The sequence below is a fragment of the Odocoileus virginianus genome, chromosome 11 (genome assembly GCF_023699985.2).
Source record: "Odocoileus virginianus isolate 20LAN1187 ecotype Illinois chromosome 11, Ovbor_1.2, whole genome shotgun sequence".
NCBI lineage: Eukaryota > Metazoa > Chordata > Mammalia > Artiodactyla > Cervidae > Odocoileus > Odocoileus virginianus.
Window position 1 is genome coordinate 18,373,971 of NC_069684.1, and position 19,032 is coordinate 18,393,002.

Sequence of the window (19,032 nt, forward strand, 5' to 3'; positions counted from 1 at the left end):
AGGCTAATTACTTTACAACATTGCAGTGGTTTTTGTGATACATTGACATGAATCAGCCATGGATTTACGTGTATTTCCCATCCCGGTCCCCCCTCCCACCTCCCCTCCACCCAATCCCTCTGGGTCTTCCCAGTGCACCAGGCCCGAGCACTTGTCTCATGCATCCAACCTGGGCTGGTGATCTGTTTCACCCTAGATAATATACATGTTTCGATGCTGTTCTCTTGAAACATCCCACCCTCGCCTCCTCCCACAGAGTCCACAAGTCTGTTCTATACATCTGAGTCTCTTTTTCTGTTTTGCATATAGGGTTATCGTTACCTATCTTTCTAAATTCCATATATATGTGTTAGTATACTGTAATGGTCTTTATCTTTCTGGCTTACTTCACTCTGTATAATGGGCTCCAGTTTCATCCATCTCATTAGAACTGATTCAAATGAATTCTTTTTAATGGCTGAGTAATATTCCATGGTGTATATGTACCACAGCTTCCTCATCCATTCGTCTGCTGATGGGCATCTAGGTTGCTTCCATGTCCTGGCTATTATAAACAGTGCTGCGATGAACATTGGGGTGCACGTGTCTCTTTCAGATCTGGTTTCCTCGGTGTGTATGCCCAGAAGTGGGATTGCTGGGTCATATGGCAGTTCTATTTCCAGCTATTTAAGAAATCTCCACACTGTTTTCCATAGTGGCTGTACTAATTCGCATTCCCACCAACAGTGTAAGAGGGTTCCCTTTTCTCCACACCCTCTCCAGCATTTATTGCTTTGTAGACTTTTGGATAGCAGCCATCCTGACTGGCGTGTAATGGTACCTCATTGTGGTTTTGATTTGCATTTCTCTGATAATGAGTGATGTTGAGCATCTTTTCATGTGTTTTTTTGCCATCTGTATGTCTTCCTTGGAGAAATGTCTGTTTAGTTCTTTGGCCCATTTTTTGATTGGGTCATTTATTTTTCTGGAGTTGAGCTGGAGGAGTTGCTTGTATATTTTTGAGATTAATCCTTTGTCTGTTGCTTCATTTGCTATTATTTTCTCCCAATCTGAGGGCTGTCTTTTCACCTTGCTTATAGTTTCCTTTGTTGTGCAAAAGCTTTTAAGTTTCATTAGGTCCCATTTGTTTATTTTTGCTTTTGTTTCTAAAATTCTGGGATGTGGGTCATAGAGGATCCTGCTGTGATTTATGTCAGAGAGTGTTTTGCCTATGTTCTCCTCTAGGAGTTTTATAGTTTCTGGTCTTACATTTAGATCTTTAACCCATTTTGAGTTTATTTTTGTGTATGGTGTTAGAAAGTGTTCTAGTTTCATTCTTTTATAAGTGGTTGACCAGTTTTCCCAGCACCACTTGTTAAAGAGGTTGTCTTTTTTCCATTGTATATCCTTGCCTCCTTTGTCGAAGATAAGGTGACCATAGGTTCGTGGATTTATCTCTGGGCTTTCTATTCTGTTCCATTGATCTATATTTCTGTCTTTGTGCCAGTACCATACTGTCTTGATGACTGCGGCTTTGTAGTAGAGTCTGAAGTCAGGCAGGTTGATTCCTCCAGTTCCATTCTTCTTTCTCAAGGTTACTTTGGCTATTCGAGGTTTTTTGTATTTCCATACAATCCAATGAGTCAAATCTTTGCATGCGGTGGCCAAAGTATTGGAGTTTTAGCTTCAGCATCAGTCCTTCCAATGAACACCCAGGACTGATCTCCTTTAGGATGGACTGGTTGGATCTCCTTGCAGTCCAAGAGACTCTCAAGAGTCTTCTCCAACACCACAGTTCAAAAGCATCAATTTTTTGGCACTCAGCTTTCTTCACAGTCCAACTCTCACATCCATACATGACCACTGGAAAAACCATAGCCTTGACTAGACGGACCTTTGTTGGCAAAGTAGTGTCTCTGCTTTTTAATATGCTATCTAGGTTGGTAGGTTGGCCTCACTCTCAACAAAAGTTATTATCACAGCATTTAGTTTCAGTTTTCTTCTTGAATCTCTAGTGAATCAATGTTTTTATTATTGTTACAAATTATAGTATAATTATGTAATATAGTCAATTATAATATGGTTATAATGTAACTATATTATTATGACTGTAAATATTGTTTGCTCAGCTATGGACTGTGCTATATGTATTAGTCAATTTTTTGCTATAGCAAAAAAAGAAAAATTTCAGTAGCTAACAACATTTATTTATTGTTCATGTTTCAAAAGACTTGGAACCTGTTGAGACTCTGCTGGGTTCTACTAGCCTTGTCAGTGCTCAGTTCATCTTGATTTCACCTTTTCTCATTTGAGATCTAATCCCAATGGATAGACCCTAGGTGGGGCAGACAAAACCAGATCCCACAAATACATTTAAAGTTTTCCTTTACTCTAATGTGTGTCATATCTCCCTGTTTTCCTTTGTCTAAAACAAGTCACAAGGCCAAGACCCAGGTCAGTATAATAGGAAGTCTGCTCTGATTACAGGGATGCAAGGCAAGGGTAAAAAGTGAATGAATAAATTATGTAATCATGAATAATGCAATCTACATTCCATGGTACAACATTTTGTTTTTCTTAAAGTTAATAGTAGCCTCTCTATTTGCTTTTATACTTTTCTTGGTCTTCTATATTCCTATTAACTCTTCCCTCAATTTGCCCAAGAGGTCTTCTCATGCAGTCAATCCCATGTTTTTCCTTTTTTTTTTTCTTTAGGAGTATCCCTCTGGAACCTTCCTGCCTTAGTTCCTCCTTCTTCATCTCTAGTCTGGACTGGTTGCTCTCTCAGCCTCTCGCACAGATGTCATTCTAGCATTACGTTTTACCATTGTCCTCGGGATTCTCTTCCCCTTTCTTCTGGATTTTTCTGTTTTCTGGATCCTAGGTCTTCACCTTTTATTGTTTACTTCTGTTTTGTTGGAGTGTCTCCTCCTCTAGCTTCCTCTTTTATTTATTTCCTGGTTTTGAAGTAACATTTCCTTCAGTAGCTTCCTGGGAAAGGTAAATGTTTTGAGACCTTCCTTGTTGAAAATGTTTCTGTCAGAGCTCTTGACATATCCCACATGCTCAATAAAGATTTGATTAATTGTGAATTAATGAATGATAGAATGAATGAATAAGCAGAAGCAGTATAGTATAATGGTGATGAGCTGGACTGCCTGGGTTCAAGGGCTAGTACTGTCACTTCCTAGCTATATGACCTTTGTCAAGTTTATTCTGTCTCAGTTTCCTAATGTGTAAAATGAGAATAGTACCTGTGTCAGAAATATTGTGAGTATTAAATGAGTTAATGTATACAAAGGACTTAAATATTACCTGAAACACATACACCAAGACATCAATAAATGTCTTGATTATCCTTAGTGAATAATATGAATAAAGGATGATGATATAATGAAGAAATCACTTAATTCTTTTTTCTAAGACTTAAATTTTTTTTTAAGAGCAGAGCAGTTTTAGGTTTTATAATAAACTTGAGAGGAAGGTAGACATGGTACATTTTTTTTTAAAACCCAGGATGTACATTGATACATCATAATCACGCAAAGTCCATAATTTACTTTAGGGCTCACTCTTGGTGCTGTACATCCTACGTATCTGGATAGATGTATAATGACATATTCTTCATTACAGTATCATATAGAGTATTTTCATGACCCTAAAAATCCTATGTGCTTGCCTATTTGTACCTCCTGCTCCCCCGGCAACAACTGATCTTTTTCTTGTCTCCATAGTTTTGCCTTTCCCAAAATGCCATATAGTTGGAATCATATGATATGTAGTCTCTTCAGATTGGCTTCTTTCACTTAGTAATATACAGTTGAGTTTCCTCCATATCTTTTGATGCTTTGATAGCTCATTTTCTTTTTTGTTGTTATTCAGTTGCTCAGTCATGTCAGACTCTTTGTGGCCCCATGGACTGCAGCACTCCAGGCCCCCCTGTCCTTCACTATCCCCTGAGTTTGCTCAAACTCATGTCCATTGAGTCAGTGAGGCCATCCAACCATCTCATCCTGTGTTGCCCCCTTCTAGTGCCCTCAATCTTCCCCAGCATCGGGGTCTTTTCCAGTGAGTCGGCTCTTAGCATCAGGTAGCCTGAGTATTGTAGCTTCAGCTTCAGCATCAGTCCTTCCAATGAATATTCAGGGTTGGTTTCCTTTAGGATGGACTGGTTGGATCTTCTTGCAGTCCAAGGGACTCTCAAGAGTCTTCTCCAGCCCCACAGTTTGAAAGCATCAGTTCTTTGGTGCTCAGCCTTCTCTATGGTCCAACTCTCACATCCGTACATGACTACTGCAGAAACCATAGCTTTGCCTATATGGACCTTTGTCAGCAAAGTGAAGTCTCTGCTTTTTAATATACTGTCTAGATTTGTCATAGCTTTTCTTCCAAGAAGAATATCATGGTTGCAGTCTCTGTCTGCAGAGATTTTGGAACCCAAGAAAATGAAGTTTGTCACTGTTTCCATCTTTCCCCGTCTGTTTGCCATGAGGTGATGGGACCAGATGCCCTGATCTTCATTTTTTGAATGTTGAGTTTTAAGCCAGTTTTTTCACTCTCCTCTTTCACCTTCATTAAGAGGCTCTTTAGTTCTTCACTTTCTGTCATTAGAGTGGTGTCATCTGCATATCTGAGGTTATTGGTATGCCTCCTGGCAATCTTGATTCCAGCTTGAGCTTCTCCCAGCCTAGCATTTCGCATGATATACTCTGCATATAAGTTAAATAAACAGCAGGACAATGTATAACTTTGATGAACTCCTTTCCCAATTTTGAACCTGTTCATTGTTCCATCTCCGGTTCTAACTGTTGCTTCTTGACCCGCATACAGGTTTCTCAGGAGGTTGGTAGGTAAGTTAAGGTAGGTAATTCTCTTTAAGAATTTCCCACAGTATGTTGTGATCCACACAGTCAAAGGATTTAGCGTAGTGAATGAAGTAGAAGGAGAAGTTTTCTGGAATTCCCTTGCTTTTTCAGTGATCCAGTGGATGTTGAAAATTTGACCTCTGGTTCCTCTGCCTTTTCTAAATCCAGCTTGTTTATCTGGAAGTTCTGGATTCATCTACTGTTGAAGCCTAGCTTGAAGAATTTTGAGCATGACCTTGCTAGCATGTGAAATAAGTGCAGTTGTGCAGTAGTCTGAACATTATTTGTCATTGCCTTTCTTTGGGATTGAAGTGAAAACCGACCTTTTCCAGTCCTGTGGCCACTGCTGAGTTTTCCAAATTTGCTGGCATATTGAGTGCAGCACTTTCACAGCATCATCTTTTAGGATTTGAAATAGCCCAGCTGGAATTCCATCACCTCCACTAGCTTTGTCTGTAGTAATGCTTCTTAAGGCCCACTTGACTTCACACTCCATTGGCCCTAGGTGAGTGATCACACCATCATGATTATCTGGGTCATTAAGACCTTCTTTGTATAGTTCTTCTGTGTATTCTTGCCTCCTCTTCTTAATATATTCTGCCTCTGTTAGGTCCATACCATTTCTGTCCTTTATTGTGCATCATCTTTGCATGAAATGCTCCCCTGGTATCTCTAATTTTCTTGAAGGGATCTCTGGTCTTTCCAATTGTATTGTTTTCCTCTATTTCCTTACATTGTTCACTTAAGAAGACTTTCTTATCTCTCCTTGCTGTTCTTTGGAACTCTGCATTCAAATGAGTGTGTCTTTCCTTTTCTCCTTTGTCTTTTGGCTTCTCTTTTCAGCTATTTGTAAGGCCTCCTCAGACAACCATTTTGCCTTTTTGCATTTCTTTTTCTTGGGTATGGTCTTGATCACTGCCTCCTATAAAATGTTACTAACCTCTGTCTATAGATCTTCAGGCACTCTATCAGGTCTAATCCCTTGAATCTACTTGTCACTTCCACCTATATAATCCTGCAGGATTTGATTTAGGTCATATCTGAATGGTGTAGTGGTTTTCCCTACTTTCGTCAACTTAAGTCTGAATTTTGCAATAAAGAGTTATGATCTAAGCCACAGTCAGCTTCCTGTCTTGTTTTTACTGACTGTATAGAGCTTCTCCATCTTCAGTTGCAAAGAATATAATCAATCTGATTTCTGTATCGACATTTCCTTTTAGCATCCAAGAATATCCCATTGTCTAGATGTTCCACAATTTATTTATCCATTCACCTCCTGAAGGACAGTCCTTGGCTGCCTCTGAGTTTTGGCAGTTATGAATAAAGCTGCTATAAACATCCATGTGAAGATTTTGTGTGGACATAAGTTTTCAGTTCCTTTGGGTAAATAAGGAGAAGTATGAATTCTAGATCATACTGTGAAAGTGAAAGTGAAGTCGCTCAGTTGTGTCCGTCTCTTTATGACCCCGTGGACTGTAGCCCACCAGGCTCCTCTGTCCATGGGGTTCTCCAGGCAAGAATACTGTAGTGGGTTGCCATTTCCTTCTCCAGGGGATCTTCCCGACCTAGGAATCGAAACCAGATCTCCTGCATTGGAGGCAGACGCTTTAACCTCTGATTCCATTTTCTTTCCCCTCTTAGCATATCAGTTATGCTTTTTCTAACCTTTTATAGTGGTTGCCCTAGAGTTTGCAGTATACATTTATAACTAATCCAGGTCCACTTTCAAATAACATGATACCATTTCATGGGTAATGTGAGTGCCTTATAAAAAAAAAATATTCCTAATTCCTCCCTTCTGCCCCTTGTATCACTGCTGCCACTCATTTCACTTAAATAAAAGTGTACATAGGCATATGTACATGCATACAGTGTATGCTTGTGTATATATTTGTATGCATATAAGATATGAAACATAAGCTTGTATAATCAAATTCACTATATAAGATAAGATACATAAGTTTGTATAATCAAATACGCTGTTGCTATTATTTTGAACAAACTGTTAAGTCAATTAAGAATTTTTTATTGTATCTTCACTATTCTTTCTCTGATGCTCTTTCTTTATGTAGATCCAGTTTCTAACCTACATTGTTTTCATTCTCTCTAGTAAGTATCTCTCAGTATTTCTTGCAAGGCAGGTCTACTGGCAACAGATTTCTCCAATATTTGTTTGGGACAATCTTTATTTCTTCTTCACTTTTGAAGAATAATTTCTCAGGATACAGAATTCTTGGTTAGCAGGGGTTTTCCCTCAGCACTTTCAGTGTCACTCCAGTCTTCTTGCTTGCATGGTTTCAGAAGAGAAGTCTGATGTAATTGTTTTCTCTATAAGCAGTGTATTTTTTTCCTTTGGCTTCCTTCAGGATTTTTCTTTATCTTTGATTTTCTTTAATTTGAAAATGATACACATAGTGTAGTTTTTGAAGTATTTATCTTGCTTGGTGTTCTCTGAGCTTCCTGGATCTGTGGTTTAGCATCTGGCATTAATTTGAGGAAGTTCAGTTATTGTTTCAGGTATTTCTTGTGTTCCTTTCTCTGTTTCTTCTCCTTCCGGTATCCCCAACTATGCATATGTTACATCTTTTGCATTTGTCCCACAGCCCTTGGATATTCTGTTCTGTTTTTTGCTATTGTTGTTGTTTCCTGTCTTTGTTCTCTTTACTTTTCAGTTTTCAAGGATTCTGTTGATACATCTTCTAGCTCAGAGATTCTTTCTTCTGCCATTTCTGGTATACCAGTAAGCCTGTCACAGGCATTTTAAATTTCTATTGCAGTGGGTTTATTTTTTTAATCTCTAGCATTTCTTTATGGTTCTTTATTCAGATTTCCACTTCTCTGCTTACATTGTCCATCTGTTCTTTTTCTTTTTTAGATATTTATCTATTTGTTTGCCTTGGGTCGTAACTGTGGCACACAGGATCTTCACTGCATTATTCAGGGTCTTTTGTTGCAGTGCACGGACTCTCTAATTGTGGCAGAGGGGCTTAGTTGCTCCATAGCGAGTGGTATCTTAGTTTCCTGACCAGAGATCGGGAAGCCACGTTTTCTGAATTGCAAGGTGGATTCTTAACCACCGGACTGCCAGGGAAGTCCCTGTCCGTCTGTTCTTGCATGCTGCCAGCTTTATGTATTAGAGCCCTTAGCATATTAATCATTGTTGTTTTAAATTCTCCACCTGATAATACCAACATCTCTGCCCTGTTTCATTCTGATGCTTATTCTGTCTCTTCAAATGGTGAATTTTCTGCCTTGTGGTTTGCCATGTAATTTTTATTGATAGCTGGATGTGATATACCAGATAAAAGGAACTGCTGTAAATAGGCCCTGAGTAATGTGTTGGTGTGAAAAACTGACTTATTTGAAGAGACCCTGATGCTGGAAAAGATTGAAGACGGGAGGAGAAGGGGACGACAGAGGATGAGATGGCTGGATGGCATCACCAACTCAATGGACATGAGTCTGAGTAAGCTACAGGAGTTGGTGATGGACAGGGAAGCCTGGCATGCTGCAGTCCATGGGGTCACAAAGAGTCGGACATGACTGAGCGACTGAACTGAAATGACTGAATGTGTTGGTAAGGGGTTGGGGAGAGACAGTGTTCTGTGGTCCTACCATTAGGTCTCGGTTCTGTAGTGAGCCTGTGTCTCTGAGCTGGGACTCTCACAAATGTTTCTCTCTGTTCTTTTTTTAATCCCTCTTTGAATGGGACAGATGACTAGAGTGGACTGGAGGTGGCTATTTCCCTTCCCCCAGGTCAGTTAGACTCTGATAATACCCCAACAGGTTAGGTGCTGGTTAACCTTTTCTCTAAAGGCAGGCCTTTTCAGGGTAGTATATTTCAGAATGGATCATTTCCCTTTCCCCTACCCGAAGCATGAGGGGATGTTTCTCTGACATTTATTATCTGAGAACCTGGTCATGCTCCTGGAGGTAAATCTCACATCATTGGGAGGGTGTGTTTGGAGGAGTTGAGTAGATGCCTTTGGAGTTTTAACCCTCAGAGTTGTCTGCACTGAGCCTCCAGCAGTTTATCAATCATAGCCAGGTTTTCCTGCCTGGAACTGGTTCCCCGGGTGGTGTCCACTTGTAAGGCTGTGCTCCATGCTGTCAGGTTCACCTGTCTCTCTAGTCTCAGGGCCAGTGGTTTCCCCTGTGCACTCCTGTCTCTTCTGGACCCAAGAAGAATCGTTGATTTTTCAGTCTCTTCAGCTTTTTGTTTGTTAAGGTGGAGTGGCAACTTCCTAGCTTTTTATATGTGGAACTGGAAACCAGAAGCCCACTTAACTTTTCAAGGTCACTTTTTCACTGGAAATGATTGTGTGTGTACTATATGATCCCTATTAGAATTCTCCATCTTTCAAATAATACTGTTTTATACAATGTGAGTTATAGTTTACAGAGTACTTTCACCACATTCACAACTCTGTAAGGTACTTCCACTTTTTTTTTACCATGTTGTCTTCACGAGAGCTCTGAAAGGCTGTCCTTATTTTTCAGACAAGAACTGCTTCAGATATGTACATGTTACTTGTTCAGATACATACAACTGCTGAGTCTAAAAGAGTGAAATGTAGTTCTGAGAGAGTGTTCTTTTCACCACTGGATTTAAGAAGGATAATCAGTTTCCAGTCATCCCTGCTAGTGTTATGCTCTGACTTGCAACAATTTCTTTTATAAAATAGTTAAATTCACACGTGACCACTGCAGAGATCATTGGACAGCAGTAATAGGGATAAAATAAATGTCTAGAACACAAATGGCTTACACTAAACAGCACCGTTTTTTATGTGTGAAAATGAAAGAAAGCCTTGTAAAATGCCTTGCTTCCCTCATTCAGTGACTTTGATACAGTGCAGTTTCCCAGGTCTTCCAGTTTGTTACCCATGCAGCTTCCTTTACCCCCAGCCTGCCAGAACATTGTGTTTCCATGAACAGATGAAGTGCTTACACATTCATAGACTGAGACACCCTGAATTCAGTTGGGTTCTCTCATTGCTCCAAGCAGATTTCTGCCCTTTCAGCCATGACAACTCAGGCTGGGCTTTGAATACTGATGGCAAGCCCTTTTATTATTAATCAGGGATTTGTATGAATTAATTTAAGAACATGAGGGAAATGGGAGCTTAAAATTAGAATCAAACTTAACATCCTAAATGAAATAAAGGGTACTGCTTCATGACATTTAAAGCTCTAGCAAATGAAACAACTTTGTAAGCTTTGATGGTGGATTAAAAGTATATAATCTCAAAGTTAACTTTCTAGCTAAATATTTTTAACCTCTTTATCAGAAAAAAGACATTTTCCTACTATAATAAGTTGGGTAACAATTAAAATTTTGAAAGGACTTCTAGTTCTTGTGGTGTTTGTCTATCGAATATTTGAACTTGAGATATTTCACTACTGATTGCCTAAGATTCTGTGGGATGGTGTATGACTTCATTTAAAATGTCCACCCAGCAGATTCACCCCAATTTCAGTCTTTCCCTAAGATGATAAAAATTACATTTATTACACTTAAAATGTTCTGTGAGCACATAAAAACTTTAATAATAGTCATAATATGATAAGCTATATTTGCACCCCATATATTGAAATAAATATTATTATTATATTGCCTAAAATGCTTAGATTTGAATCTATAGATATCATAGCACATGAACATATATAAAAAATGCTTTTTAAGTAAAATATTCCTATTTTATAATGAAGTTATTTTATCATGCATAAGTATAGTTCCTGGTGTGTGTCATTTAGGTTGTAGTTGCTGCTAATATATTGATAGTAAGTTATACATTTCTAATTTGAGAAAATTATTCAATACATAGTATTTCCTACCGATACGTTAATTAGGACATTGTTTTTATTTTAGGTAAAAGAAAAAGTTTTGTAGTTATACTTACTTTTCAGGACACTATCTATATATCAGTTGTTTCATGTTCCAAGTTTATAGCATCATTGTGTTATGTGTACTCATTTTTTATTTATATTACAACTCTTATTAAAGTTTTTAATGATTTGCAGAAATGTTTGAAAACTGCAGTATAGGTAAATATGAAGAGAAATGTAAGAGCTTTTAAATTTTTTAAATGGTGCTTCAGTTTTTATTTTTGAGTCATATTAATATAACTCTTCACACATGCTACATATTTACAGGTTTTTCAGGAAAATATCTTGGCTGATTTAAATAATTTGTAAAGTATACTTGTTATGAACAGAATATTTCTTATCAATCATCAGGCACATTTTATGTCTGGACTATTCTTGTCATACACGTTGTTTCTTAGATCAGTGCCATATCCGCAGATGAAACACATGCTTATTAGTGTGTATTTTAAACTTTTGTATTAATTTAAATTTGTTACATGTAGCGATGTAATAATATTTGGACAAATTAGATGACATCATTCCAATGTATCTATCATCAGTGCCCCCGCCCCTCCCCCCCGGAAGCATTTATACAATTTATTAGTTTCCCGTAGGTTCTTATCCAATGCACTCCCCAAATTCCTCTTTTATTGAGCTGCTTCTTTAGTTCTTTCCTTTCTGTCATTTTGAAGGTATAATTTTATACCATTTTCCATATACTAATAGATTCTTTTAAATACTTTGAAGAAGGTCACCTCTCTCTCTCTCTTTTTTTTTTTTTTGGTCACCTCTCTCTTGACTGTTCCTTTCTTTACTTGCTTTGTTTTAAATTTGTGGCTCTTGTCAGACTACAATTTACTTGCGTTTGGCTTGAGAAACTGATGCAAAATCTGGCAAAATCTGACATTATTAACCTAACAAAGAAGCAAAAGGTCTAAAGAGGCAGAGTCAATGAACTGAGGATAAATTTATGCTTTTATTTAAGAAAGGAAGTAAAAATGTATCCTCTTAAATAACTTTCTACATTTGAATATATGTTATTTTGGTTGTATAGTTGATTAACATTAATTTGAAGGAACTCTGTTTATTCACACTAGTAATTGAGAAATGCATTCTAAACTCTCAAATTATGCTCATTTATATTAATACAGGCAGCACCATTTAAAAATCAAGCCTATATTAATACTTATTCAGAACTTTTTCCTCTTCCCCAACTGAAACTCTATATTCATTAAACACTAACTCCCTATTCCTCCCCTTCCCCCAGCCCCCTGGCAGCCACCATTTGACTTTCTGTCTTCATGAATTTGACCGCTCTAGATACTTCATGTAAATGGAATCATACAGTATGTACTGTCTTGTGACTGGCTTATTTCATTTAACATAATGTCTTCAAGACTCATCCATGTTAAAACATGTCAAAATTTTATTCCTCTTAAAAAAAAAATGAATGATATTTGTATGCATATACTTCATTTTGTGTATCTAAATATCTATGAACAGTTGGGTTGCTTTCATATTTTGGCTATTGTGAATCATGCTGCTGTGAATGTGGGTGTGCAAATTTTTGTTTGATTTTTTTTCCAACAATTTATTATGAAAAATTGTACATATACCAGAAAGTTGAAAGAATTTTACAGTGGACATATGTATTCCTATCACTAGATTCTTCCACTGATATTTTACTATGTATGTTTGCTCTATCAGTATTTAGCTATCTCTTTATCCATCTGCCAATCTATCTATCTTTTTTGGATGTGTTCCAGGGTATTTTATAGACAGTGCATTTTCTTCTAAATGCTTCAGCATATATATCATTAACCAGAGATCAGTATTAGTCTGGTTTTTCTCTTAATGTAAAATGTATATACAATGATAGCTCAGTTGGTAAAGAATCTGCCTGCAATGCAGAAGACCCTGGTTCAATTCCTAGTCGGGAAGATCCACTGGAAAAGAATAGGCTACCCACTCCAGTATTCTTGGGCTTCCCCTATGGCTTAGCTGGTAAAGAATCCGCCTGAAATGCAGGATACCTGGGTTCAAGTCTGTTTCATTAAGCCCCTTCAGTCCCTTACAAAAGTTCATCTTTATATGGCGTTCCCTGATGGCTCAGAGGGTAAAGAGTCTGCCTGCAGTGTGGGAGACCTGAGTTTGATCCCTGGGTCGGGAAGATCCCCTGGAGAAGAAAATGGCAACCCAATCCAGTATTCTTGCCTGGAAAATCCCATGGACAGAGAAGGAGCCTGGCGGGCTACAGCCCATAGGGTTGCAGAGTCAGACACAACTGAGAGACTTCACTTTCACTTTTTTGAATTAATATTGACAAATACATGTACCCGTGTAACCGAAACTCCTATCAAGATATAGAACATTACTGTCACCCTAGAAAATTCCCTCATGCCTCTTCTCAGCTGGTTCTTTCTCCTCATCACACAAAGGTAATCACTATTTTCTAATTCTTGTACCATACGTTGGTTTTGCCTATTCTAGAACTTTATAGATGAAATCATAAAATGTACTTTTTTGTGTGTGTGTAAGGCTTCTTTCATTTAACATAATATTTTTGGGTCATTGGTATTGTTGTATAGATCAGTATTTCCCTTCGTTTTTATTGTTGAGTAATATTCCATCATACGACCATGAGTATATTGTGTATTTATCCATTGTCTTATGATGGCACCTTATAATGATCACTGGATTACTTATTACTTTATACAGGATAAAGTAATATCTCCATTGCTTACTCCTTGACCCTTTAGTTACTAACATTATGGCTTAGTAAATGCTTATAAAGGGATCTTTTAAAGTAGTGTATTTCAAGTCCTTCTGAATTCCCTGATAGCTCAGCAACACCATTTCTTTTTACCTTAGATCCTAGCCAGTGAACAAAATAAAGTATTCACTTACTTTAAATGTGTATTAGCGTCCATGCTAGTCACATCTTGAGACTGTAAACTGCCTCCCAGTACTACTGCTGTCTGAGTTTTTGAAAGAACACTGTTGGTTTACTCTTGAGAGGCAGGTGGCAGGCAGTAGGAGGCTTTGTGTAGTTTCTGGTGGGGGAGTTGTCACTGTAGCCAGATACTTTACCAGCAGCAGCAAAAGGTAGACGATAAGGTTAGGAGAGAGGAGACAGACATTACAGGTTATTGGTAGCTGAAGTCAATCAATTGTAAATTGAAACCCAGTTTTTTGGGAGAGAGAAATTCAAGTTGACCTGTTTACAGTATTTCACTGAGTAATTAGACTGTATTACCCTATACAATGGCTTCCCTCGGAGCTCAGTCAGTAAAGAATCTGCCTGCAATGCAGGAGACCCAGGTTCAATTCCTAGGTCGGGATGATCCCCTGGAGAAGCAAATGGCAACCCAATCCAGTATTCTTGCCTGGAGAATCCCATGGAGAGAGGAGCCTGGCAGGCTACAGGCCATGGGGTTGCAGGAGCCAGACTTGGCTTAGCTACTAAACCACCACCGCCATCCTATACAATCTTTGATAGAATGGCAACTCTTACAAATTTAAACATACCACCTTTGCCATGTTTTCATCTACTGTATATATGGTGTACATGCTTTGTATCTATTCTCAAAATACCAGAAGAACATCAAGATTCACTTTATAATACTATCTCTTTTCATTTAATTTGTAATATCCAGGAGAAAATGTAATTTTAAAAATTCTTCATAGTTTAAGGACAAGTAACCAAGGATATCAAAGAGCATTTAAAATATTAAGACCCACTCTGTATTTTCCAGAAGGTATGAAAGTAATACTACTTAATAGGTTAGCTGCCACCCTGCACTTTCAAAGCACTTTAGTCATTCATCTGTCTGAGGTAAGACGGTATTTGCACCCTTGGTTAATAGATGGGAACTCTCTCCCCCCGACCCCATGTTTTACTGTATTTGAATTCCAGAATATATCCAGAGCTTTCCAAACAGTGCTTATTGTCTTCTGGTGGCCTAACAAAGATTCCTTTTAATAATGGCTTTCCCCACTTATATCCTAAATACTTCTGGGATATTTTTTCAGAAGTTATTAAAACCCAAAGCAAAGAAACAGTTGTCAGTTTTTGTGGTAACAGTAAAAATAAATTTTAACTGGAAAATTTGTAAGACATTATATCATTCATAGATGATAAAACAATTACACAAAAAAATAGGTAAAATATCTCATAAGTTTGTATAAAATCTTTAAACAAATATGATGTGTACCTAGTTGATGGTTTTCCTTCTGGAAGAGAAATTATGGAATCCAGTACCTCAATTTAATAAATTTAAAAACTGTATCTATTGGTCCATGTATATTTGTGGTTAACAAAGAGAAAGGACAGAACCACAGGTATTTATTTACTGATTTCTGCAGTAGGGGTTATGAGGATAGCATCTCTGCAAATTCCTGCTTATGTATTACTTGAGCCAATAATCTTAGAGTATGTTTACAGGAACTCTGTGATGTGAAGAAGTAAAGAGTTATCACATCCAGATACCTGGTTATGCTGGTCTTTTTAAGTGCAGGAACTTTTGAAGGCAAAAATTCCAAAGCCTGATTTATTTTATGTATGCTTATTTACAAGTATGTTTAATCCTGCTCTTGTTTCTGAGCTTAATACCGCATAAAAATATTAATCATTAGGTGGTCTTAATGTAGCTCTCTTCAGCACTTCTGTAGAAAGTCATTGTCAGAGAATTCATTCTAATTCAAGGTTAATTAGTGTACCATTAAAATAATGCGTTACAAAAATTAATTACATCGCAGGTCAAAAAACCTGTTAAAAAGCAGAGTGTAAATGTCTGAGAGCACATCGTCCTCCTTAAAACATTGCTATACGAGTGCCACCCTTCTGGAAAATATCTCCAATGTGAAAATCACTACTGAGGTCCAGTCATAGGTGTTTCCCTAAAGTAAATTTTTGGCACCACACATGGAAAATTTAAAATATAACTCCCCATTAACAGTAAAATGTGTTGCTTGTCTGCTTCCACACTGAAACAGCTAAGGATTTATATTTTAGCATTAATCAATGGGACCCTATTGGGTTAAACCTAAGAGAAGTCAGGAATCTTGTTGAGGAATAGAAATTATCTGTACATCTTACAGTAAAAATACTAGATATATTATGTTTTCTTAACTGTTAGGTAGTTCTGGTAGGTGCCCTGTGTAAGTCTGTCACACATCATTTTAACTATATGGTGATTCTTGTTAATAATTTGATAGCCATAAAATGTACCCTTAAAATTAGAACTAAAAATAATACAGACTTTGACATTTTACCTGATTATTTTACTGTAAAAGCTGTGAAACAGTTACATTGAATTATAAAATACTTCACACATTGGTATTTGTTCTGAGAATCAAATTAGAATATCTAATTATTCATAGGGAGGGTTTTAGAATGAGTGCCCCAGTAACAGTAAATCAGTACGCATTAGAGCTGGGGAACATTTAACACAGGCAACGCTGTTCTCTATCAACAATACATTTTTTATTTGGCTTTTAGAATTGTCTCCATTTTAAAAAATTATTATTGGGCTCTGAACTAATAATTAACTAAGTGGTTTTGCTGTTACAATAAAGTGTGACTGATTTGCCCACATTTAAAAATTTTCTGCTTCCCTTCTCCTTTGTATTTGCATACAAAACAGATATTCACAGATATGTAAAAATAAATTGATCAAATGAAAGAAAAAGGAAAGGACAATTTTTAAGGAAGAAGTTGTCTCACTTCGGGTTTTTGTTGTTGTTTGTTTTTTACAAGAATAGCTCCTGCTTAATTAGTTGAATGAAAAGGTATGTGAAGAGAGTCTGAAAGATGAAGAATGTAAGTGGGTTAAGAAAAGCTTTCTTCAAAGGTGTTTTTTACTTTTAAGTCCTCTTTGTCCTAGCTTATATCTGTTTAAATCTTTTCTAAAATGACATAAAGCAGGGATTTCGACTTAATGTGAAAAAACATTCCATTCTTTTAAAAATGACAACATCGCTGCCACCCTCAAAAAGTAGTGTTAAGCCATAATCACTCATTTCTTCAGAAAAGCCCTTAGCTTTGGGGGTTTTGTTAATTCTTTGGACCAATTAGGCTCCTTTTGTTAACTAAGCCAAGATTTTCTGACAGTAGAGAAAAGAATTAACACATCGATAGTAACCGTTTGTCTTTGGTAGACAATAGTTAAAATTGCTTAATATTTAGTATGCGGTCTCCTAACAGTTAATTGTCTATTCTGTTTTACAAGTGGCTTTCATAGTCAACATTTGAAGTTAAATACTAACGTTTGGGGGATGTTTCAGGGTGTAAATTTGGGCTATGAAGGGGAACTGCTTGTGATTACATTTTCTTACATTTTATGGAATAAACTTGAGTAAATTTAGATATGTTACATTTAGATTATGATCTCTACCTCGGTTTAAGTACCATTTTTTTTTTTAATTCATAAGAGTTGTTTCACCAAAAGTGAACATAATAATTTAAAATTAATCTCTTTCATTTCATCAAACTACTTTAAAATTTACAAAGTGTTATCGTGTAGTTCATACATCCAATAAATATTACTGGTATTATTGTTGTTAGTATTATCCTTATCCCCACTCTGTGGCTAAAGAAACTGATCAGGCTGAAGAAAGTCACTGGGCTAGTATCTAACAGATCCCCAAAGTAGAACTCAAGAATTCCTGTTGTTTTCGTTTACTGTTTTTCCTATAGAACATTTTATATTAATCATTCTTAGAATAGTTAACCTATATTTTTGCTTATTTTTGTATCTTTCTTAAGACCTTATGTCTTCTATATGGCCCACAGCTGGATTAACAACTTCATTTGTCTTTTTCTGTGTTTTTAGGGCAGAACTCTACTCCATTGGGCTTGTGATCGAGGACATAAGGAACTAGTCACAGTCTTGCTACAATATAGAGCTGATATTAACTGTCAGGTAAGAGTGATGAAAAGGGAACATTTTTTAAAAATGAGGTAAAATCTATATAAAGTAAAATTTACCATATTAACAGTTTTAAAGTGTACAATCGAATGGCATTAATATATTTAACAATGTGCAGCCATCGCTACTATCTTGTCCTAACATTTTCATCACCCAAGAAGGACAAGGACAGTTTTTTACCCGTTAAGTTGTCACTCCCTATTTCCCTTCCCTTCCAGATCTTAGCAACAACTAATCTTTCTGTTTCAATGGATTTGCCTCTCCTGGATATTTCATATAAATGGGATCATAAAATATGTGGCCTTTGTTTCTGTCTTCTTTCATTTGGCTTGTTTTCAGAGATTATCCATGTTGTAACAGGTAATTGCACTTCTTTCCTTTTTATGACTAAGTAATATTCTGTTGTATGTATAGAACACATTTTATCCTTCATCAACTGATGAGTAATTGAGTTGTTTTCACCTTTTGGCAATTGTGAATAATTGCTGTGAACAATTTGCACACATGTTTTTGTTCAAAACTTTTCAGTTCTATTGGTTCTGTAGTTAGGAGGAGAATTTCCTGTATGGTAATTTGATGTTTAACATTTTGAGGAAACTCCAAACTGTTTTCTACAAGGAGGCACACAATTTTACATTCCCACCAGCAATGCAATGCATGAGTGTTCCAGTATTTCCACTTCTTCACCAATACTCGTTATTTTCTTGTTTAATAGCCATTCTAGTGGGATGTAGTGATCTCATCATAGTATGATTTGGATTTGCATTTCCCTAGTGAGTATTTTTTCATGTACGTGTTAACAGCTTGTCTATCTTCTTTGGGAAAATGTCTATTCAAGTGTTTTGTCTGTTTTTAAACTGAGGGGTTTTTTTATACTTAAGAAGTAAAAGTTATTATATTCTGGACCTTAAAGCAGTATCAGATGTATGATTTGCAAATATCTTCTCTTTTTCTGTGGGTTGTCTTCTCACTTTCTCGATAGTGTCGTGTGGTACACACAAAGTTTTCAAATTTGATGAAGTTCAGCATATCTGTTTTCTTTTGTTGGTTGTGCTTTTGGTGTTATACCTAAGAAACAATTGCCAAATTCATGATTATTAAGATTTCATGCACCCCTAGAAACTCTGTACACATAACTAACTCCCCATTCCCCAAACCCCCCAAAACCCTAGCAACCACCATTCTACTCTCTCTCTTCATGAATTTGACTACTCTAGATACATTATATAAGTAGAATCATAGAGTACTTGTCCTTTTGTGACCGGCTTATTTCACTTAGCATAATGTCTTCAAGATTCATCCATGTTATACCATATGGCAGAATTTTTTTCCTTTTTAAAACTCAATAATGTTGCATCGTATGTATATACCATATTGTGTTCATCCAAATA

The 19,032-nt window shown here is 36.8% G+C and overlaps 1 protein-coding gene across 2 annotated transcripts in view; it reads left to right on the plus strand.

Moving 5' to 3' along the window:
• Nucleotides 1–19,032, plus strand: part of ACBD6 (acyl-CoA binding domain containing 6) — a 195,000-nt gene that overhangs the window by 76,715 nt on the left and 99,253 nt on the right. For both annotated transcript variants that reach the window (XM_070473981.1, XM_020868795.2), the window contains one exon: nucleotides 17,546–17,635. In XM_070473981.1, the coding sequence (XP_070330082.1) occupies nucleotides 17,546–17,635 (90 nt within the window). The remainder of the gene's footprint in view (nucleotides 1–17,545; nucleotides 17,636–19,032) is intronic.